Genomic DNA, 25104 nt, shown 5'->3' on the forward strand with positions numbered 1-25104 from the left:
GAAAGGAAAGGAAAGGAAAAAGGAAAAAGGAAAAAGGAAAAAGGAAAGGAAAGGAAAGGAAAAGGAAAGGAAAGGAAAAGAAAAGAGGAAAGGAAAGGAAAAGAAAAGGTCCATGTTTAAAGCATGTAAGTTGAAGGACACAAGCTATCCCTCTGGCTATTTGCAGGACAAGATCTGATAAAACAAAATATTCTAAAGTTCTTCTCTAACTACTTGTGGGTGACAAACAGGCCTTATTTGCTTTTTTTTTTTTTTTTGAGACAAGGTCTCATGTATCTCAGACTAGCCTCAAACATGCAAGGCAACTGATACTACCAATGAGCTGCAGACTCAGCACCCAGTTTTTCTAATCTTAAATCTTGACAGCGTTGTTCAGTTACTTAGTACAAAAACTATGGAATTAGCATGTATGTGTTACACATACATGCATGCAGGTAAAACATTCATACACATTAAATCTTTTAAAAATGGACTTAGAGAAATAACTTTTCTTCTTTCTCCTTTAAGACAAGCGAAATCACATACTTTATGGATGAACTAGGCACACTTACCTCTACAAGCTGCGTTTTATCATAATCTTTACGATGGCGGTAGATGCACTGACTAAGAAGGGAATACAATCTCTCAAGCTGATCAACTGTCAAGTTGTTGCTTTTATCTACCAACAAATCAAGCAATTTCTGGGTGTGGAGGAGACATACAAAAAAAGAGAAAATTACACAAATTATATTCAAATGCCTACACAACAGGCATCACAAGACATAAAGTGACACCTATGGTTAGATGATTCTAGACTTTAGTTTACTAACTAATTTCAAACCCTCAAAATAAACTTAATTCCTAGTTAGGAGAAGTCCTGGGACACTTATCCCTAAATTAAAGTAACAACTGCCAAAATTATTTTTATTAAACTGCTTTACAAATATCCAAATATTATTTCAGTCATTGAAAATGGACTATGAAGAGCTAAGCATACCTTCAATCTCTCGTGATCAACTACCAGAGGTGGCACAGGCTCAGATGGCTCTTCTGGAACCAGTTCCAGGCTGGTTGTTTTTGCCTGCTCTACAATTAATTTACGATATTTTTTTACTTTAGAAGCACCTACAATTGAGAAGGGGACAATATACTATAGTCAATAAAAGTAAAAGAATGATTAAGTAAATATAAATTCTTTTGCCCATGACAAAATTTCATTTTGGAGTAAATAACAATGTGTGCGTTGTTTTTTTAAATGCTAGTTTATTTTGGGATGCTTTCTCTTTTTTAAGAATAAATAATCCAAATTAAAGAGAACTAAACCAAAGTAATACTGAACTATCACGTGATACATATAATCCATGAACAAGAAATAGAAAAACCACCTTGACTCTAAGCACTTGCTTAAAGGGTAAGAAATGACTAGTCAATAAAACCTTTGCTCTGCAAGCATGAGGACTTGATCTTGGATTCCCAACACTTCAGCTACAAAGAAGGTTATGCTACATGTGCCGTACTGCAGCGCTGTGGGAGACAGATTTACGATCAGTGCAACTTGCTGGCTACAAATTCACCTCTAGTTCAGTGAGAGATCCTGTCTTTAGGGAATAAGGTAGAGAGTGACAGACCAAATGCTTGTTGTCTTCCCCTGGTTTCTGAGCATGAAATGGGAGTGAGTAACTGCACCTACACAACATACAGCACACGTGCACATACACATATACACACACAGATACAAGACTTTGAATATTTTTCTACTTCTTAATTTTACTACAGAGCTTAGGAAACTGGCAGGATAAAGAAAAAAATTTTACTGTGGCCTAAATCCCAAACTAAAGCTGTGTATTCCACACAATTTTACAGACCATGTCACAATTTCAAGACAGCCTAGTATAGGAAGAAAACCTATTCAGATAGGAAACATACTCAACAGGACAGATTTCCAACTCATCCCATCCCACTGTGCAGTAAAGAATGGTAAGAAAAGATGAGCTTGATAACGTTTACTTCCTTTTCTGATTTTTCTTAAGCAGATCATACTGTCATGAGAAGGCAGGGCTTGTAGAATGCTCTGATTTCCTAAGAGCAAGGTTAAGTAACAATGAGTCCTACATCCTTTCCACTGCTGCCATTTAATTCAATGAGTCTTAGCTGGACCTGAGATACTCTAACAATGACCACCTACAATAAATACACTGCAGCACATTAGTAACCAGGAAAGGCAGCTACTTATTACTAATCCCAGCAACAAAACATTCTGAAGTTTAATTTACAAAATTAAAAATCAGGCATGGGGAATTAACTCAAAGTTGCATAACTAAATGAATAAGAGAATGGCTTAATCTCAGTTTGTATGACTTTCTAATATACTAGACTATTCTGATAGCCAAATCTCTGCCTGTCCCAGCACACCCTACCAATTCTCCTGCTAGAATTCTGCCATTGTTACACATGTGAAGTGACTTGGCTTGTAACTGCAAAGCTTTTAGAATAAGAGTGACAATCAGACAGACGGAAGAAGAGTAAAAAGCCAAGAAAGCAGTGCATCTGGACCATGAAACCTCTGAAACTTTCAGTAAAATTGAGCGTGTTCACAGTTACTTATGGGATGGGCTAAAAAATGTTAATGGCCACTCCCCTCTAAGAATCTGTTACTGCTACTAGAAACCAGACAAAATATCCAATGAATTAACTCTGGAATTTAAAGCCTCAGAAAAAAAAATGTTTAAAAACTTTAGCTCTACCTTCTTTATCCAGTTCTGTATCTTTAACCTCCACATCAGGACCAGGTTCAATCTTCTCATTACTGCTACATTCCAGTCCTTCTAGTTTCTCAGGATTATCTCCATGATTTTCATTCAAAGTTTCTGGTTTGTCTTTTAGCTGTTCCTCCAAAGGAATCTTTTGTTCAGAACTAGATTTTTCTCCACCACCAGGAAGAGGAATTCTTTCAGGAACTTTGCCATTCTGACACTCGAGAATGGGAATTCCTTCAAAACTGTCAGTGGAGGCCTCCCCATTAAGACAGGTGCCTTTAAGGAAGGATTCTTTCCTAGATGTCTGCTCTGGATTGAGGGAACTGTTGCTGCGGATGAGCAGAGACTCATTTGAACTTTCCTCTTCAGTTGATGCAAAGTTCTCTTTGGTGCCCGCTCCGCTATTCAGCCTCTGGCCCTGGTCCATATCCATGATGTCACATGAAGATTCATCATTGGTCATAGATAAGTCTCCAGTCTCTTCTCCATTTTCCTCATGGCAGTCAGTGCTTACCTCAAACTCTCCATTCTCCAACAACTTCCTGTCCTCTGTATGGTCATAGTCTGCAAACTTGGTGTCCTCCTCATCTTTCTTTAAATTATTGACTTTCCTTTTCTTAATAATTCCTTTGCCCCACTGTGATCGCCGCCTTGATTTTCTCCGAACTCGAACTGTTTTATAAAAAAGCGAGGGGGGAGGGGAGCATGTATAATTTAGAGTATAATGTCTATTTTACATTATAGCAGACCTCCTCCCCCCAAAAAACCCATACTGGTCAAAATACAAACAAAAATTCTTGGCACTGAGTATTCATGCTAATTCTCACAACCTGTAAGTAAAATGAAGTTAAGATGTATTTGGATGAATGCAAACTTTTAAAACTTTACTTACTGTATGAGTTTGCTTGGTATTAACCTTTTCTACTGCAGATTCTACTTTATAGCCATTTCTAACTTTCAATACTCAGGGACTAACCATATAATACAGTTAGGGAATTATCATATTACCAAGCCAACCAGAAAGTTTAGGGCCAGAGCCTTAGATTTCTACCAGGAAGGTGAGTGTGTTGCCTGAAAGATCACACAAAGATAGCATCTCAACTATGGAGGAAAACAACAACAACAAAAACCCCATAAGCTAAAGTTGTAGCACCCAATAATTATAGGGATCCCAACAAACAAACAAACACTCTGTTGCCTCTCTTTCCAAAAAAAGGTATCACCTATAAGATGCACAGAAGCACAATAGGTTATGCGAACAATCTGGTTAGCAAACTATTAACCGTTTCCTCTAATACAAATGGTTTACCCAATAGTCAACTCATTACAAAGGTATCTCTGAATATGAAGAATAATCAAGCCTTTTGCTATTAAGGCAACAACATCAACAAAATGTCAAAGATAACCATTTGGTCAGTTATTTGGAAAAGGAGACCTATAAAAGCTGTATTAGGTGACAGAAATTATCATAGCTCTTTGAATAGATAGTTGGGCTTCCAGATGATAAACTAGAGCCAAGGGTTTTGATCTCCTTTATGTGTATTAGAGGTAGCTGGTGAAGCAGTTTACTCCACTGGTACAGCTCTTTATTAACAATGTATAGTGGGTTCGCATACCACTTTAAGCCTTTAAACCCTTTCCAAGAGTAGGTATGGATACATTTTGTCATTATTATTCACTATGTAGCAACTATCATCTCCAAAATTCAATTTATTTAGTCATTTGGCTCAAAATTTACTTTTCCTTCAAAATTCAATAATTTAAAATTTTCTTTTCATGCTTTCTCTTCTATTTCTATTTTGTAATTTATAGTTTTATGCTAATTAGCATAAGGAGGAAATTTTCTAAGTCTAATATTAGAAGCTGACACATAGGCTTAGGTGACAGACCTCTTCAACAACCTCATTAGCTAAGCTAATATAGTCCACATTAGAATGAAAAAAAAAAAAAAAAGATGGCCATGTTGCTCCAAAGATGTAAGGCTTTCACTATGTGAACAACTAATTCTCAACAGTAACCATTCTCATTTTCAGCCATGAAACGAAAAATTGTAAGAATTCTCACTCTACTTTTTAAGCCATGAAACTCCAAAGCAAGAAAAACCTGAACTCTGTTCAATCTAGAGGTAGTTTTGTAGCACACTAGACAAAGGCCACTGAAGCAAGTATACTTCTTAGTCTTTCATACTGGTTAATAAGAAAGAGTGTGCAGGCCCCACTTCAAACACTAGCTGGGCAACACAACCTAGAATCCATTTTGGGGAGGGGTCACATAAGCACTAACACAGAACTTTTCGTTTGGGTGGATGCTTCTTCACACTATGGATGTGATAGTTCTATATGTGTATGTGGATCAAATCTTTGACATACCAATTCCTTTCTTTACCTAGGGTGCGCTATTGAAAAACCCACTTAGGAACACAATTTTTGTTGTACCACCAAGACTGTTTCCAAAGCTAAGACCTTAGAAAAGCAGCTATTCCTTTGGGACATTAGAGTTAAGATTTGAGTGTGCTAACCTAAAACAGACAAATGGTGTGTTACATGTGCCATCTACTGGTAAAACAAAATCCCACTACAGATTTTAAAAGCATTTTTAATATTTAAAGTACTTAAACCTCTTTAAAAGGTTTTTTTGTTGTTTTGCCCCCTCCCTCCCCTTCTTACCTCTGTGTGTGAATGTGTGTGCACATGTGCATGCACTCATGAGAGTGCATGGGAATGTGTTTCATGGACATGCTTGCCACGGCATGCATATCAAAGGACAACTTTCAGTAGTCATTCTCTCCTTCCTTCCTATGGGTTCTGGGAATCAAATTCTGGTTATCAGGCTTACCCAGAAACCACCTTTCTCTGCTGAGCCATCTTGCCTGCCTTAGCCTAAAACTTCTTAAAGCGAATATTCAATGTATTCTCATTAGTAGGCATTAGTATCAAACTCAGACTAAAAAGGATTTCAAAGTTTAAATGAAAGTACAATGTTACATAATGGGACACAATCTGACACGCAACTAGGCCAAATAGCTTCTATTCGTTTCATAGCAACTAAATGCATCATTAAATCCTTTTTCAAACCTGCTCCATATGAATGCTACTTATTCAAAGAGGTCAAGGTTTTTTTTTTTTTTTTTTTAAAGTAGGTAGGTGCAGCTCTCAGACCTCATCAAAAAAGTTTCTTTGTGCAGCTGATGGCTAACACAGAAACTTACAGCTGATTCAAGGGCAAAGACTAAGACTAAGTATCAATGGAGTGCTCAGCCACAAATAAGATATCTGTACCACATTCCCTACTTCCCTACCCTCCTACACCTCCCAGCTCAGGGACCACTAGAAAAAGAAGGTGGAAAGGTTGCAAAAGCCGAGGGCAGGGAGAATCAGAGCAAAACAATGTCTTCTGGACATTTCAGGGCTACTGCACTCATGAACTCAAGGTGGCTTTGTTGTCTGTACAAGATCAAGCCATGTAACACTGCAGCACAGAGGCAGGCGGGGCTCAAGAGCCCACATCCCTAATTGAGGAGCTATTGACAGTTGCTCTTCCTGGAAGAGGAAGAGTCAGGTTTTTTCAAGGGTGTAGCCCCTGGTAGTTCCCCTGTGCTCCAGTGGATAGCATCAAACACAGAACAAATAGACTTGGTGAGTTATGTTTTAAAACAGGAACATGAAGTTCAAAAGAGTTGGGAGTAAGGAATGGATCTGGAAGGAATTAATGAGAGGAATGGGGTAAATAAGATCAGATTACACTGTATGAAATTCTTGAAGAATTAGTAAAAATATCATATTGTTTAAAAGTGGGTACGATTCATTCCTTCAAATTCACTATCATTTGGTAAAGAGCATACTATGGCCAGCTTTATTGGCAGAGCAATATCATCACATTTAGATCAGAAGAACAGCATTTTATCTTTCAAGGCAGGCTACCTTTAATGAAGCATGAAGACCCTATCAAAAAGATGTTAGGTTTATTAACATCTGTCTTTCACAAATATTACAGACCAACAGTAGTAAGTTTTCTGAAGATCTAGAAACTGAATTTTCCTTCCAAATACATCACACAAAGACAAGATAAATTCTCAACTTATCAAAATTGAGAAATTTCTCAATTTCTTGGATTTCTCAAATTCAGCATAAAATAGTCCCTTAAAGGACCAAATTTCGTACTGCCAAACCATCCATTTCTGCATGATACTCATTGCACTTCTCACAATAAAGAGAACATTATACAGGGAGTGGGAAATAAAGACTAAACGGACAAAAGAATCTATTGTCTCCATATTTCTAACCAGAATCCACTGTTTGACACCAAAAATATTTCAAGTGTTTCAGTTATCAAAAAACAAAAAGTATTAAATATAGAAAATAGCAAATTTTTGTTCTAAATCATACTTTACAAGCTCTTCTCTGGATAGACAGGACTAAAGAGCTATGAACAAAGAGCAGTGTTGTTTGTGGGCCTACCTTAGCCTCAGCTAAAGCCACTCTTGGGCAACATGCTCACAAATACTCACATGCACACTTATTTGCAGAGTTGTGCCAAGCATCTATTGGGTTTCTCTGTTTGTGCCGAAACGCCTCTTCCACTCTAGTCTCTGTCTTACGTGTACTAGCGCCATGAGGAGTTATTTGTTCTGCTGTCACTGATAAGCCTGCAAGCAGCAAATACCACTACCTAGTTAGATGTTCCGAGTTGCATAAACCAATAAAGTTAGAAAAATCTGAAATATAAAACTGTTTTAAAGTCATTAATTATACCTGGAGAGTCTGTAATTCTGGTGAAATTAGTGTCTTTTAAGATGAGAAAGTAACTTGATATAAAAATCATAAAAATGAAAATACCTGGCAGGCCACTCTTATCCTTAATGCCCAAACTAGCCCTATTTTTCACTCATTTTAATTCCAAGAGATGTATTTCACAATATGACTGTGAGATATTAAGACTGTGTATAGTCTAAAAGTCATGATTTCTGCTATCTTAGAATGTACAAGAGGAGTACAGGGTCATCAAACTACACTCCTATGAACAGGTTCAACCTAGCTTGCTGCCTGTCACACCACAATGCCCCATGTTTCACTCCCTAGCACCATCTTCCTAGGAATAACCATTTCATCTCAATTTTCTTCACTAGAACCTTTTTTCCATGTGAACATTAAATGTTTCTCACAGTTCCCTATAACTTAGCTTCTTAACTTATTCTAATCTACAAAAAGCATCCCTTGGGTATATGGTTTTTAAATGATGTTATATAATAATATATCTTTAGTTCCTATTTCTTACTCGGCATATTTCTACCTGCCTATACCTGGTATCTCCAATAAGGCATCCTAAAAATAGGTCAAATTAAAGATAAATGGTTCATCTTTACACACACAGTTTATCTTCTATATTCCCTATTTCTACTGGCAGAATTGGTATCTGCTCATTCATTCAAACAGAAATACTCTTTCCCTTCAAAGTACCCTCTACAAGGCTGGGCTATAACTCAAGTTGGCAGAGTGTTTGCCCAGTGTATACAAAGTCCTCAGTTTGTTCCCTAGCACTACGAGTGGTAGCACAGGTCTGTAATCCCAGCTTTTAGGAGGTAGAGAGAGAAAGATAAGGTTATCCTTGACTACATAGTGAATTTGAGGGCAGCCTGGGCTATATGAGACCAATTCTCAGAAAGGGGGTGGGAGAGGAAGAAAGGAAGGAAGGGAGAGAGGGGAGGGAGGGATGAAGGAAGAAAGGAAGGAAGGAAGGAAGGAAGGAAGGAAGGAAGGAAGGAAGGAAGGAAGGAAGGAAGGAGGGAAGGAAGGAAGGAAGACAGTGTTCTCTACACATGCATCACTCATATGCTAATCTTGTTTAGCTCCATACTTCATTAATTAAAATGTACACTACCTCAACACCTTTTCCCCTAGCAGTTTATATAACATAACAATCACCCATTTTAAGCATAAAATTGTTTTTAGCAAATGTACATTTTTGTAGCCACTCACAGAAATCTAATTTGAAATGCCTGTCCAGCCAGCCACTCCTGTATGTTTATCTCAACACACTTGGCAATTTAAAAGAGAGGACCACATTCAGTAGATGGACTTTCATTATTGCCTAATTTCACATAACACATAAGTCCTGTGTCATTTTATGGAAGTACTTTGCTGAGTAACATGACTATGGATGCACTATGCTTTGTTATTCATTAACCAGTTATTTGTGTTATTTCCAGTTTTTATTTATTATAAATAATGTTCCTTCCCCCTAATGGGGGAGCAGCCTTGCCAGGCCACAGAGGACGACAATGTAGCCAGTTCTGATGAGACCTGATAAGCTAGGGTCAGATGGAAGGGGAGGAGGACCTTCCCTATCCGTGGTCTTGGAGAGGGGCATGGGAGGAGATGAGGGGGGTAGGATTGAGAGGGAATGAAGGAAGGGGCTACAGCTGGGATACAAAGTGAACAAACTGTAATTAATATAAAAAATAAAAATTTAATTAAAAAAATAACGTGTCTATGAATATTCATGTACATGTTTCATGTGGGCATATACTCATTTTTCTTGGATAGATTCCAAGAAAGAAAGCTACTAGATAATGCAGCAAATCTATGCTTGCCTCTGTGGAAACTGAAACATTGTTTTCCAAACTGGCTCTAAATAAATCTTTCAATTTTCCTGAGAACTGAGAACATGCTATTTCTTGCTGCTAAAGTGAGCTAACCAATTCATTCCACTGCTTAAGATCCTTCAATGGATCTACTGCCACTGGCATTTCTCTCCCTCCTACTGAAGTTCCTCAAGGACACAGCTGTATCCAATAAATAAACCATATGCTCATTCTGTGTCTCTAATTCAAAAATTATATATAAATGTTAACAGACTAGGGAAAATATCTGCAAAACAAAGTTTTACGTACTGGTATTAGATGTGAAGTAAAAACTAAAATCTCTTCAGCTATAAATGTAGATGTAATGTGTAAATCATTTCATAACAGAAATCACTGGTCAATAAAGTTGTAATCCACTAAAGAAATTTCTCCAAGAAACACTTTATTTCTCTAACATGCACCACTGCACCCAAACCTTCACAGGTAAAGTTTTGAAATATCCTTGAGAATTTACGTGACCTATGTCAGTATCAGAAACTAATAAATAGAAAGCTGTTATTGGAAACAAAGAATGCATTCTGGTGTACTTCCTGTGTCACAGGAAGATGAATATAATGAACAGAGAAGGCTTCAGCAGCAACTCTATTTCTGCAGCTTACCTCTTTTCAGTCTTGCTTCCTTAATTTCTTCACAGAGTTTATTAAACTCTGGGTCTAGCTCAGCTGCAATGATGGCATGTGCAGTGTCCTTCAGGGTACAAGCTCTGTGCCTAATAATTTTGTCTGTTAAAAAAATTGCCATAAATTTATTTTAGATACAAATGGAATGAAATTTATGCAGGATGCCTTTAAAAAGTTTTAAAAGACACAGACATTAAAATCATAAAACATTCTTAGGTAAGAAAAGATTCTCTTAAGAGGTAGGTAAAAATGAGCTACTCTATCAATAGCTTGAAAATTTGAACTTTTAAGACCTCAAAATACTAACTCTATTAGATCATTACCCCCAAATAGGGTTTATTTTTAATTTCTAAAAATTAAATAAAAAATAATTTTCAATAAAAATTTTAAAGAATCCAGATATTCACTATGTGCCCCAGAGTGGCTATAGACAAGTATCAGGCACTCAGGGGAGTATCAGCTATAGACAAGCATCAGCCAGCTCAATGGACAATGCACTTGCTGTGCAGTCTTGACAACCTGACTTCTATCCCTGGAACTCATGTAAAGGGAGAACAGAACTAACTCCATGGAGTAGTTCTCTGACCCCTACACACTTACCATAGCACTTACACCCATACACACAAACACACACACACACACACACGAAATAAATAAAACTAAAAGGAAAAATAAAATAAAATAAAACTAAAAGGAAAACATTATTTAAGGAAAAAAAAACAGCAGAGTAACTGGTCAAAATTGTGCTAAAGAACACAAACTATTCTGAGTAAGAGAGATCTCTTTAGAAATGTGACAAAACTAGATAAATATAGAAAAAAACTACCTAATCCAAAACCTACAAAATGGTATGTAAATTGTAGGCAAGGCCAAATATATCAGTATACAACTATAATCCTAACACTTGGATCACCAGTTCCAAGCCCTGGCTATTTCACCACAAAATCTTGTCTGAAAATAACAACAACCAAAGCTGAAACTACAACACTGGCAGGCAGAAGCAGAGAGAAGTACCTTGGGTTCTAGGTATCACAGTTAGAAGTGATACTATAAAAACAGTGGCTGCTTCACAGATCATAGGAAAGACTGCATTGTGAGCAGTGCAATTTCAGTGGTGCCCTCTGGAGTTACAGGACTCCAAATGTGAAATGGTAAATAAGTACAAGATAACTTATAACAATCTGGAGAGCAAAAACCCAGAGCCCAGCATGGTGGTACACATCTGTAAGGAGATGGAAGCAGGAGGGTCAGTTCAAAGTCATGCTCTGCTATACAGCAAGGTCCAGCCTAGTCTACGCAACATGAGACCCTATCTCAAAAACCAAAAGCAAAACAAAGAATTCAAAAGACAAAATATTTACTTCTCTTTCTAGTAAAAGCATAAAGTACAAAAGATCTTTTATTTATGATATTTATGATTAGGAAGTTATAAAAATCTTGCGGAAATCTTATAAAAACATACATAGCACATATGCAACCACTGGTGTATTTCTTTCTAATATATGTTTTCTAAATGTTCATTCAACAAACACTGTTCACAATACTAGAAAAACTGAAGTAATGACTACACAGTAATGTAAAAAACAAAATCAGACATGGTTTCAACAAAATTATAATTTTCAGACTATATAGGAAAGCAGCATTAAATATTAAGTCATGAAACTGGAATGTTACCTGATAGCCAAGATAAAAACAAGTACCAGACCTTCTCCAAAGAGTTCAGGCCTTCTCCTACAATCAGTGAAAGGTCACTGAAAAACTGTGAACGAGGAAGTAGCATGACTCAACCTCATATCTTTAAAAACTCAGTCTGGCTGTTATCTAGAAATAGGATTGAGAGGAATATGCCATCCAGAATCATAATCACAAAGCTTTTTCTTGACATGAGAGAAGACCATGACTTGAGCTGGGCTGATGGTTGTGATGAGGAAGAAAGACGACAGATCTGAAATGGGCTCTCAACTATAGGGCAGGAGGATAAAGCAGATGAGGGGTCAGATAAGTATCAAAGATGACTCTCTAGCTTCTTGTTCCCTAAATGGGGAAGGGAGGGAGGAAAGTACTATTTATAAAGACACACACACAAAACCATGGAATGGACAGAGGAAGAAAGAAGGGAAAAGTTAGCTATTGCTTTTAATGAATTTAGCTTTAGGCATTATGATTTTAAGATGCTTTAAAAAATATTAGCATAAGTTCAACAATTCTCTTTATGACCAAAGAACCACAGTGATTTCTGTGACCTGCATTTGTTATATCTTCTCTTTTTTCAAAAAGATTATTTATGTATATATGTACATGTACAAGTGCCCTCAGAGGCCATAAGAGGGTGTCAGATTCCCTCATTCAATATAAAGCTAAAAGCAAATCCAGATTCTCCTGCCTCACCCTTGCCAGTGTATCCAACTCTGTCTTTAATTCATAAGTCTTTTTTTTTTAATGGGGTATTTACTGTCTATTAAATTCTGAGATATGTCTTAATGTCTTGTATATAAATTTAAGCTCTTATATTTCTGTATATGATCCACTGAGTCAACTTCATATATATAGATCATGGAATTTTGATTGCATATTGATGTCTAATTGTTGCAGCACTATTTGTTGAAAGACTCTATTTTCTTTTTGTTTCTCTACTGAATCTACTTGGAACCTCTGTCAAAAAGAAATTGACCTCTGTGTAATGTCAGACAGAATTTTGCTCAATTCCATTCTGTCTATTCCCAGACAAAAACTTGTCTGTCAGTTTTTATGCCAACATTATGCAATCTATATTACTGTTACTTGTAACTCTTGAAATAGGGTGGCATTAAGTCCTCTTCTGTGTTTTTCAACATTGTTTTGATAATAGTTACATACGCATTTTAGAATTTGCTGGTTACTGTTCATCAAATGGCTTCTGCTGGCCAGGTGTGGTGGCTCCCATCTACAGTCTCAGAATGTGGAAAGCTAAGACAACTGCCTCAAGTTCAAGGAAAGCCTGCTATTAAGAGACCTTGTTCCAGGACCAAATATATCTGGGCACAGGGTCTTTTCTGAGACTGACATTCAACCAAGGACCATGTATGGATATAACCTAGAACCTCTGCTCAGATGTAGCCTGTGGTAGCTCAGTAACCAACCAATTGGTTTCCCATAGTGAGGGGAACAAGGACTATTTCTAACAGGAACTCAATGACTGGATCTTTGGCCTCTCCACCCCCCAAGGGAGGAGCAGTCCTGTTAGGCCACAGAGGAGAGCTTTGCAGCCAGTCCTGAAGATACCTGATAAAATAGGATCAGATGAATGGGGAGGAGGTCCCCCCTATCAGTGGACTTGGAAAGGGGCAGGGTGGAGATGAGGGAGGGAGGGAGGGAGGGAGGGACTGAGGGATCGGGACATGGCTGGGATACAGAGTTAATAAAATGTAACTGATAAGAAAAAAATAAAATTCAAAAAAAAAAAAAAAAGAGACCTTGTTCCAAAAAACTTAAAAAGAGGGAAGGGTTGGGGCACAAACAACCAAATTTTGTTCTAAATGATTCCTGATATTTCAGTCATGTGATATTAAAACTATAATTTTATTCAGATTTAAAATTTTGAATCTTTATAATCTTTATAATGTTGTGTTCCAATCCATAAACACAATATATACCTTCATTTATTTAGATCAAAATTTTCCTCAGTCTCATGTCCTCCCAATACTACCCTTCCTCCCTCTTCTCTCCCTATGCCCCTAGTCCACTTGATAAAGGAAGACCCTCCTCCCCTTCTATTTGACCCTAGCCTATCAGGTCTCATCAGGACTGGTTATATTGATATAAATTGAATAAATTGTAATAAATGATAATAATAAATTTTCTTAGCCAGTTTTTATGTTTTTCAATGCATGTATTATATTTCTTTTGCTAGATTTCTTCCTATTTTATGGTTTTTGATGCTAAAATTTTATTAACTAGAACTTAATTTTTTTTTAGATTTATTTATTTGAGGTATATGAGAGTTTTTGCCTGCATGTAAATGTTTGTGTACTTATGTCTGGTGCCCAAGGAGATCAGAAAAGGGAATCAGAACTAGTGTGGATATGATGAACATACATTTTACACATCTAAAATTGTCAAAACAGAAATAAAAAATATTCTAAAAAATAAATAAACAAAAATGATAAAACTCTAGGCAGTTGTGATTTTGTTATATGTAACTGTTACAGGGTGAACTGCATCCCCTCAAAATTTATATGTTGAAGTCTGAACCCCTAGTACTTCAGAATGTGACTGTATGCAGAAATAAGCCATTCTAAAGAGGTAATTAAGGTAAAAGGGTAATTAAGGTAAAAAGAGGATGGGCTCTAATCCAAAGTGCCTGATGCCCTTTAAGAGAAAATCTAGATGCACTAAGAGTACACAAAGAAAAGGCTTCAGGAGAAGGCTGTGTAGTAAACCATGAAGACCAGTTTAGGGAGAAACCAAACTTGCTGACTCATTTCAACTAATTAAACTCCGGTACCAGGAGAAAAACTTTTGTTGTTTAGGCCATTCTTGACTGTCTTTTTTTTTTTTTTGTATGTTGTCCTAGCAGAGACAGAAATTAGTAACAGACTAATGTTACTGATCTATCACAATACTATACAGGTTATTACTGATCTATCACAATACTAATACAGGTTACACATCCTCTGTCTCAAGAGGTAGGGAGTGTCATACATTCTTATAAACCAAGTGCCCTGCTCAGTAATTAAGACATGACAGTCATAAGCACTAACAGAAATAAATATGAGTTTGGTTAAGTCTGAAACTCCTGAGGCATACTATGACAAATAAAGTTGGAAATGTACTACAGACAGCTCCAACAAATGAATGACTCTGAGGACTCTGATACCATGCAATTGGTACAAAATGTTAGAATTCTGTGAAAACTATAAGATTAAGGATGAAATTTCAGCAAAGTTGGTCAAATGATGATAGGTCTAAGAATTAATTGTCCTAAATGTAAGGGAAGGCTGCAGAGTAGTCAAACTTAATTCATCTTGTTCCTATCCCTACAATAATAATTACAGTCAAATGGCTGGTTCAGTTCACATTTAGAAGCTTCAAGTTATATTTCTCATCACTTCATATTTAATTTCTACCACATTATCCTTGTATGAGATAATCTGGTAAACACATAGCCACATTCCAGACTTTTACCTTCCCCCAAGCAGAACACTGTAAACATTTAAATACTCATGGGAGCTTCTAAAAGTAATACAACATTCATGTAATTTCTACTTGCTATTTCACAGGTACATTAATAACAAGTGGGTCTCCTTCTAAGAAAGAAAAAAAATTCTTTTGTTGACTAAAGATATAAGAAAGGTGGGGTGCGAACCAGCTAAAATGAAGTTCTTGAACTATAACAGTCTTTGTATTGATCTTTAAAGAGCAGAGAAGGAAAGTCTCAAGTATATCACATAAGCTCTCCCTTGAAAATAAAAAAGCCATGGCCTCCAGTAAACCATCACACTCTACAGTAAAAGGTTGTATGGCACCAGAAAGCATTGCTTATTCCGTGAAACTAGTACTTATATCAACAGGGTTATAATAAATCTTCTAGGGAGAAACTGGATTTATTTTCTCAACTAGCTTCCTCCAAAAAGCATTTGGGTTCATTTTCATAGTCCCTAGATTTATTTCCAAATACGTTTAAATTTAAAGTGTGATCCAGGAACTGTAATAAACAAAGTGTGGGTCATTCTACTGAAAATATGTACGTACATACTATAAAACCACAAACAAGCTACAATTTAAATAATGATGATAATATAAAAATAAAAGTAGAAATATAATATAAAAATATAAAATATAAATATCAACAGCCAACCTTTATGGAATACTTCCCAAACTCAATAAATTATACTAGGAGCTTAAGACATCTCATTTGAACCAAAATAGAAACACCATAAGATTCAACATAATACACCTTATTTAACCCTACAACAACCCCACATAAAGAATTCTACTGTTATCTCTACTATATAGAAGGACAACAAAATTTAGAAAACTTGACTGATTACAGTTAAAGGAAAAAGAGAAGCATAGGTCTAAATATAGAGGTGATATTCATGCTACGCCATGCCAGAAGCTGAGGGCACAAGCTTAACACAGCCACTCCCATCTGATCCCATTTGAGGGACAAGTTAAAGCAATGAAAGGGACCATTACATTTAGACTGTTTGTCACTGATGCAGATAACATATGCACTAGAAGCAGAAAACACCCTCCCTACTACACTAGTTAACAGAGGCTCTCTTGCTGTTTGTATTTTTTCAACATTTTAAACGAATTTAACAGTATTGATTAAAAACCTTAAAAGATGTACATTCTTTGATCCAGAAATTTCACTTTAATGAATTTTATCCTAACAAAAATATGAGGATATACATTCAACTATATTATAATTTTTATTTGGGAGGTACTTAGGGATGAAATTTAGGGCCTCACACATTTTAGGAAAGCCAACTACTGTGCTATATCTTCAGACCTTTTTATTACTGTTGTTGTTATTATTGTTGTTTTATTTTGAGAGTTTTTAAGTTCCTGGAATTAAGAGATCTGTTAAGAGCCACGTTATAAAATACTTGTTCACATTTATAATAAAGGAGAAAAGAACTAAAAGACCTAACATGTCCAGGAATAAGCCATTACCATATCATAGCTATATATAATTTTTAAATGTGGAACAAATCTATTCATTAATAAGAGTTTGAAAATGTTAAAAAAATAATATATATACAAGAATTACATCATTTTATAGCAAAGGAGTGTATGAAAATGTTCAACCTTAGCCATCAGGAAAATGGGAATTAAAACCACACTGAGTTTTTTCAACCCATTCAGAATGGCTATAACAAACTGGTTACACTGTGAATAAAGAAGAACCCTTATCAATGCTGGGAAAAATGTAAACTGTGCAACCACTATGAAATACACGGATACTGTAGTCCCTCAAATAAACTAAAAATAGAACTACCATATGACACAAGCATATACCCAAAGAAACCTAAATCACAACACCACAGACACTCACATATCCATGTTTACTGCAGCACTATTCATGGTCGCCAGGGACTGGGACTAGCCTAGATGTTACCAACAGGTAAATGAGTGAAAAATATATAAACACACAATGGAGTTTTACTTATACACAAAGAATGATTTATTTGTTTTACTTTATGGGCATCGGTCTTTGGACTGCATGTATGTCTGTGTAAAGGTGCTGGATCTTTGGAACTAGAGTTAAAAGAATACCTCCAACCTACAGAACAGAAAAATTCTGATACATGGTGTTGGGCATGGTGACACATGACACTAATTCCAGCACTCAGGAGACAGAAGCAGGTGGATCTCTGCGAGTCTCAGACCTGCCTAATTTACATTATTGAGCTCCAAGCAAGCCAGGCCTATAGAGTAAGAGCCTATTGTTTTTTTGTTTGTTTGTTTGTTTGTTTTGTTTGTTTTCAAGAGTTTTAAAAAATAAACTTATTTTCTCCCAAGTTCCACAAATTAATAATCCTGTGTTTAGTGGCACTACTGTCATCAGTTATCTCATCAGTTGTCTAAACAAACAAATTTTAAGTAATATTCTTTTGCTAAAGATTCCATCAATCTGAACAAAACTGCAATCCAATATAAAAAGTAAAAGGAAAATAGAAACTAAATCCTGGACAAAATCATAGTTCCTCAAACTGTAAAACCTTCTGCCTTAAGTAAGCACAGTGTTTCCAGATAGGTTATTAAGTGTTCCTAGACACACACAATCTGAAACAGGCACACTTTAATGTTGCCTTAAGTATCCTTACCTCCAGGGTCCTTGTCTGGATTGTACTCTAAAGCATTGCTGCAGATGAGATCAATATCTTGCAGGAAATCTTTAGCTGTTAGGTAATTATGTTTATCGATTTTAGTTATTACTGTTGATAAATCCATTGGTTCTTTGATTACTTCAAGATAATCTGAAACCTATAACAAACAGGACACTTTAATGAAAATTACATCTGGCTTTTCATATGCTTTAGCTCATAAAAGCACAAATTAAAAACAGAATACTTTAAAACTTAAATCTCAGTAGTTAAAATTATAGAAGAGTAAAATTATAATGCTATTTATGTTACTTAGTCTACTAAAGTTACTATCTGGCATACTTTCCATGAAAAGCTTCTTGAAATCTGAAAGCCAACAGTTAGTTTTTTGGATTTTAAATCCTTTGGGTTTATCTAAGAAGAAATATGTGGGTAAAGTACACAATAAGCATCACTAAGTGTGTTAACTCAAAAAAAAAAAGAGAGAGAGAGAAAGAAATAGGAAAAAGAAAAATAATAAGTCTTTTTCATATAAATAGAAAATTTCTAGTATGTGTTTTCAGTTTTTCAAATTTTTATTTTTATGGCTTTATAAGGTGAGCCATTTCATGGAAAGTATTTTCTACTCCTTTGGAGTCATTACACACATTTTTGAGTGAATTATATAATTATATAAAGGGTTTGCTGGACTTTTATCCACATGTAAATATTCCACAGTGAGACATTAAGTTGGGATTTATACAGTAAATAAGAATCAGCAACCTATGTTTCCTGTTTTCTCAAGTGGAAACCTCAAATCAAGCAGTGATCACAAAAGCAGTTTCAGCAATTCCTAAAACTGGCTTAGGACCAACTTCTGGGAAGCCTTTGCTCTCTGGAACTGTGGGTTTGTTTTCTTATAGCTTCTGAGAGCACTGATGCCATGATTTCAAGTTTACGAACAAGCACATGCATAGCCATTCATATGATTTTTATATATGCTTTTCAAACTTTAAGGTCATTCATAAGGTGTGGCTTCTTGTCAGCGCTAGGGGAATTTTATACAGGCAATAGTGGAACTATTAATTGGACTCTCAGATCTGGCCTGGGTATAAAAGTGGAAACAGAAATATTAATAAGCAGAAAAGGCACTTTTAAGTTTTATACTACTCACAGTATAAAATTTTAGTTCATGCTTAATTTTAAATTCAATATGCAGTTGACTTTATATTTAATTTTACTTAACTAGTTTTAAATATACATTTTATATTTTAAAAATATAAATTAAATTATATTTAATTTATGCTTGTGTGTATGTATGTATGTATGTATGTATGTATGTATGTATGTATGTATTTATTTATTTATTTATTTATTGGTTTGGTTATTGGTTTTTTTGAGATGGGGTTTCTCTGTGTAGCCACTGCTTTCCTAGAACTCAATCTATAGATCATGCTGACCTTGAACTCACAGAGATCTACCTGTCTCTGCCTCCTGAGTTGGGATTAAAGGTATGTGCCACCACCACCTAGCCTTATACTTTTATGTTTTAAACTACTTAGGAAATCCTTACCATGATTTATTTACATTCTCTTAAAAACAGATGACAATTAAAAATTGCCAAAATTTTGTGATTAGGAAGAAAAAAGTTTCTTGAGCAAGAAGTAAACTAGTTCATCCAGCATGGCAGGCTGGCTCTTCTGTTAAGTGCCAGATTCCAAATATACTCAGATGGAATGATTTGTTTGTTTGTTTGTTTAAAGCAATCTTTAGGGCTGGGTTATATCGTGGTTGGCACAGCACTTGCAAGATCCTGGGCTCAATGCTTAGTACCATTTTTTAAAAAAATCTTTAAAATTAGCTGATAGTTTCAGATGAAAACATTAAAAGGAAAAATATCCTCTACAAATCTGTGTGTGTGTGTGTGTGTGTGTGTGTGTGTGTGTGTGTGTGTGTGTGTTTCCTTAAGCTAAAAGCATATTAGGCATATCTTACATGGTAAGAGGCAGAGGGTCGCTACAATGGAAAGGATGAAAAACTGGGTTTTCAAGCATTGTGGTCATGCCTCTAATCCCAAAATATGGGAGCTGGAAGACTGAAAGTTCAAGTCATCTAGGCCTAACTAATGAGACTGTCTCAAATAAAAAAAAAAAAAAAAAAAAAAAAAAAGACTATGGGCTTTAAATTTGAAAAAATTTTCAAAACTTGGCTATGTCACTAGACAACTTCCTTAACTGTAACACTGGAAAAGTATTGACCTTCCACGGTTTTTGAAAGTATCAAATGGACAATACTACACATTGTAGATAAACATCCAAAAGAAAGGGAAGATGTATATTTTCAGACTTGTTGGAGGGAAAATGTAAGGCTAACTCATTCTTCCCAGTCACAGATGACGTAATGGTTCCAAAGGAATCTGCTCAAGTCCAAAACACAGATTTCACAATTAGGACACAACATTAAACTTTGAATCACTTTATAATTTAAATAATCTTAATGACAAAAAATAAAGAACTAAACACCAAAACTGCTCAAACATGGAGTCTGAACTATAAGGAGAAGGCCAGTAAAGAGTGTGCTCATTCACACTATATTATCCCAGGATAAAAGTTTTTCTGACTTGATGGCACTCTTGTTTTTCCAACTGGAAAATTCCTTTTCTCACCATCACAAACCAAGTTCCCACGATTACACAAACAAAACACATACAAAGTGAGAAATTTTCCATTGGGAGCAGAGAAAACAGCTTTAGGAGCATGGCATGTGCTTAACTTCCAGCAGCATCTCAGCAAGAGGCCTTTTTAAGTAGAAAGACAGGACAGCAGGAGGCTTAACCACCTCTTCTCACAAACAGTTAAGGAAATGCCAACAGTGGTCCAATGGGTTGACACCAATATACTTTTAAAGCAGGATTTATCCTGGAATAAAAATAGTCTATTTTGGACATTTCATAAAAGCAAATTTTAATCCTCCTCTTAAGTTAAAGAGTAGGTGATCACAGAGAACAATAATAATTAAGAGAATGCATACAAATTGGTCACTAATTTCACTCAAGTCACCAGATGTTTGCTGGTGACTCTGGTAGTTATTACATGGATTTAAATTTTATAGGCTAGGGGTAATATTCATCCATGCCTTTGCTTTTTTTCCTTCCAAAAAAGATGTCAATATTTTTTTTCTTTTAGCCAGTTCAACTTCACTGTTTGCACACTACTGAAACAAGACCTCTTCAATATCCACCGGTTTGCTGAAGATGTTAAAGCGTTTATCTGTGGCCAGCCTCTTGGTAACATCCCTGAGGAACAACCGCAATTCTCTTAATGTATTTTCCTCCTGGTCTTCCATCCGATTTTTTTCTGATTCTGACAACTGGCGAGGGGGAGAAGGTAATGCGAGTGGAAGTACTTCCATAGCACGAAGAGCTTAAAAAAAAAAAAAAAAGTTAAGATTTAGTATGGTAAGCCAGGACTCAATTGGTCTTCTGGCATTCTCCTAAAACAATCTTTAAGGAAAAGGAAAATTAAAATTATCTTTAAACCGTGACAATTTAATAAGTAAACCTTCAAATGGAAATTAAAAGGAATTAAGAGTAACTTCGCCTCATTAAATATCTCACAACAGGTCTCCTAGGCCTCTAAGAATTCTACCTTCATATTCTGAGAACCACAAGTAGAGACAGTGTGCATACACATGCATGCATGTCTGTATGTGTCTAGGCCAAAGGAGAGCACCAGTGTCCTCCTGTACCATTCTCTGTCTTATTCCTTCAAGGCACAGTCTCTCACTGAAGGTGAAGCTTACATTTTTCAGTGAGAATGACAGCCAGGAAGCCTCAAAGACCCTTCTGTTTCTGTCCTCCTCCACACTGGGGTTACATGTAATACTGGACCATTCCCAGTCTGTACATGTCCTGGTGCTAGGACTCTGAATTCCAGTCTGCATGCTTGAACAGCATGTGCTCCTAACCACTAGGGCATCTCTACAGTCTCACAAAACAGAAAGCTTAAAAAAAAAAAAAAAAAAAATAAGGCCATGGAAGAGATGGAATACCAGACCAAAGATTCATATGTAGTATCTATGGTATTATTATATACCTAAAACAAACTAAACATCTTTTTAAGACATTAATTTTCTAATGACAATATCCTCTAATTCTTTTAAATATTTTCCTGGCAAAACAGATGAACACAGACTATATAATATTAAGCAAGGTCACCCAATCATAGAAGAAAAACCTACATGGTCTCCCTCACACATAGATGCTAACCTATAATGCATCTATATATTTTTAAAATGTACACATGGGTACAAGATGTAGAAAGAAGAACAAAAAGGGTAGTGAGTATTAGGTGGTGAGGAAGGACAGATCACATGAGTTGTGAAAAAATATAAAGTTATTTTTCTAGTTTTAACTTTGTTGTGGATTTTGTTTGTTAATTTTCTTGTGGCAGATAAATTCATAAAACTGTACTGACAGTGAAAGTGTAAAATTTGAAATGAAGATCCACTGCCTCAGAATGGTTTTAACTGTATAGTAGGTCACTGGAATGTACCAGCTTTGGGTCTGAGCAAGTGTTTGTTTGAGTGGCTGTTAAGCTACCTATATGGTGTCTTTTTTTATTTCAAATTCATTATAATAATGTAATTTTTATATTTTTTTAAAAGGAAATACCACAGAGAAAAAAGTTATACAAACTTTTCCCATTGATAAAATGTTGTAAAACCACAATATCCTAACAAGGATGCTGATGTTGTTAAAACTATCAAGTTATAAGACATTTCTATCACCACATATAATTATTTCCTGTATTTATTTACCATCTATGTACTATAAATCATTTGCCTAGTTTGGAATGTTTTATTTTTTACTGCAAAATGCTGAAAGATATTTATATAGTCTTCATCATATTCCTTTTTCAGGTGTATGAATTCAATTACAAGACTGTCTTTCAAGCCTGTCATGGCAGCACAGCCTTTAATCCCAGTAGATGGCAGAAGCAGACAGATCTCTGTTGAGCTGGAGGCCAGCCTGATCTACAGAGTGAGTTCCAGAATAGCCAGGGACTGTTCTGGGGAATGGGGGATAGGGAGAAAACTGATAATCTGAATATTTCTTAATTCCTTTCCATCTCTTTTCTTAGAAAGCTTTGGGATTTACCAGTATGTTTCCTTCGTGGTGGTGCCATTGATGCCTGATGGAGAATAAGTTCTTGGAAAAATTTTCTTCGATCCTCTTCAATAGGCCTTTGAACATATAATACCTCTTCGTACTGTATTCTAAAGATACATTTAACCTATATATACAAACATACACAAAGAAAGAGAATTCAGAATTAAAAACACAGATATTAAATCAAATTATAATCCCTTCCATTCCTAGTACCATTCTCAATATGCATAGAACATCCATTCTGTGGACAAAAGGTTTGACTTCATAAACTAACTACAATGAAAAAAAAAATGTCCAGTTGTCCAAATCATTAAAAAGTAATAGTATATATGTAAAAATCATCAGATAAAAACAAACTAGTCATAATAGATTTTTAGAAATAATCTCTAAGATCTATTACATAGCACCAAAATATAATTATTTAGGACCAACAATAAAGAGCTGGAAGCTTGGTAACAATAACTTTTTTAATCTACATATTTCTTTATATTTCCCACCCTCTGTTATTTTCCTACCAAGTCTATTTCATTGTATCCTCTGGAATAGAATGAAATATTGTATTCCAAGTCTATTTCATTGAATCCTCTAGTTGTGCCATCAATAATCTATAGACTTTTAAACATTTCACAGACTATCCCAGTATACAACCTTACATGAAAATTTGTGTAAAAGTAAGTCAGTAGTTTTCATCTCTCAGCATCTACTGTCTGCTGATTAACTGCCCTTCATCTGCTTCCTACTCTATCAAGACTTTCAATACACAGCTCTCCCTTCCAAGATACGCTACTTAAATCCTCTTTACACCATTCACATTTGTCACACTGCCTTTGAATTTTTTGTTTGTTTGGTTGATTGCTTGGTTGGTTAGTCAATTTTAAGTCTAACTTCTACCTTCTAGACTCCAACCTCTGATAAAAAGCTTTTCTTATTGTTTCAATTATTTCACCCATTTTATGGTTTGCCTTTCACTCTATAAAAGTACACATTGATGTGTAAAAGTTTTTAATTTTTGCAAGATCTAACTTATTTATTTTTAGTAATTTTTTTGTTTGTGTTTGCCTTTTTTGGTGTCATGTCCATGAAACTCACTGTCAAATATGGTGTCATGAAGTTTTCTACTATGCTTACTTCTAAGAGTCTTTAAAGTTGTAGCTTTTATATATCTTTGATTGTTTGGGTTAATTTCGCATTTCGTGTTAGATAAGAATTCAGTGTCAATTTTTTTAGCATGTAGACTAGACCTTCCCGATTTACTAGTCTTAAAAACCTTGACATTTGATGGAATTTCTATGTGTGCGCATGTGTGTGTGCCTGCGTACATGAGTGCATTTATGTGTCTGTGGTTGCACATATGCCACAGCATGCCTGTGGAAGTCAGAAGACAACTTCTAAAAGCCAGTTCTTTTCCTTCCACCACATGAGTGGCTCAAACACAGGTGGTCAGTCTTGGCAGCAAGTGCCTTTACTCACTGAGCCCATTGTATTTCCATACTATTAAGTTATAAGAATTTTCATGCTCTGCATGCATTTTGCCCTCACTGCTTTTGATGATAGCTATATGGAACTATGCTGAAAATAAACACTCTTCACCCCCTCAAAAAGAATTTTCATGCATTTTAATGTTATTTATCAGATAAGTAACCTATTTGAAATTTTTTCTACCAGTTTCTGGCTTGCTTTTCATTTTTAGTGGAATCTTTTTGGTAATAAAGTTAATATTTCTTTCATATTCTACTACTGTGGCTTTTCAAAAAAAGATTTTATTATTTTCTGTATTTTGTGTATTTTGTGTGAGTGTATGTTTATGACAGAAAAGGGTGTCACAGGCACTTCAGCTGGTGTTACAACTACTTATGAGCCTACTAAAGCGGGTGCTGGGAACTGAACCCAGATCTTCTGTCAGAGTATAGGCATTCTTAGAGATAAGCCATCTCCTTTAACCCCGTGTTACATTTCTATAATATTTTAACTTTTTCAGTGTCTCTCTTCCCTCCAAATTCCTGTAAAGCAGTGATAATGTATTTTCCACATACTCAGTTCATTCACTAAGTAGAGATTTACTGTGCTTAAAATACATGTGTGCATAAATATCTATATGTACACACACACACACACACACACACACACACACACACACACACACACA

General features: G+C 35.6%; 1 protein-coding gene across 4 annotated transcripts in view; it reads right to left on the reverse strand.

Annotated features, from left to right (window-relative positions):
• Window positions 1-25104, reverse strand: part of Atad2b (ATPase family AAA domain containing 2B) — a 135180-nt gene that overhangs the window by 11544 nt on the left and 98532 nt on the right. The window contains exons 20-27 of one of the 4 annotated variants that reach the window (XM_055626044.1): window positions 22947-23082; window positions 21029-21210; window positions 17810-17969; window positions 9975-10097; window positions 7243-7380; window positions 2724-3407; window positions 977-1104; window positions 552-680 (exon numbers count right to left, since the gene is read on the reverse strand). In XM_055626044.1, the coding sequence (XP_055482019.1) occupies window positions 552-680; window positions 977-1104; window positions 2724-3407; window positions 7243-7380; window positions 9975-10097; window positions 17810-17969; window positions 21029-21210; window positions 22947-23082 (1680 nt within the window). Of the gene's footprint in view, window positions 1-551; window positions 681-976; window positions 1105-2723; window positions 3408-7242; window positions 7381-9974; window positions 10098-17809; window positions 17970-21013; window positions 21211-22946; window positions 23083-25104 lie in introns of all 4 variants that reach the window. The other 3 variants (XM_055626034.1, XM_055626052.1, XM_055626059.1) reach the window with 3 other exon arrangements.

This window comes from Psammomys obesus, unplaced genomic scaffold, assembly GCF_907164565.1.
Source record: "Psammomys obesus unplaced genomic scaffold, mPsaObe1.curated_primary_1811, whole genome shotgun sequence".
In the NCBI taxonomy this organism is placed as follows: Eukaryota; Metazoa; Chordata; class Mammalia; order Rodentia; family Muridae; genus Psammomys; species Psammomys obesus.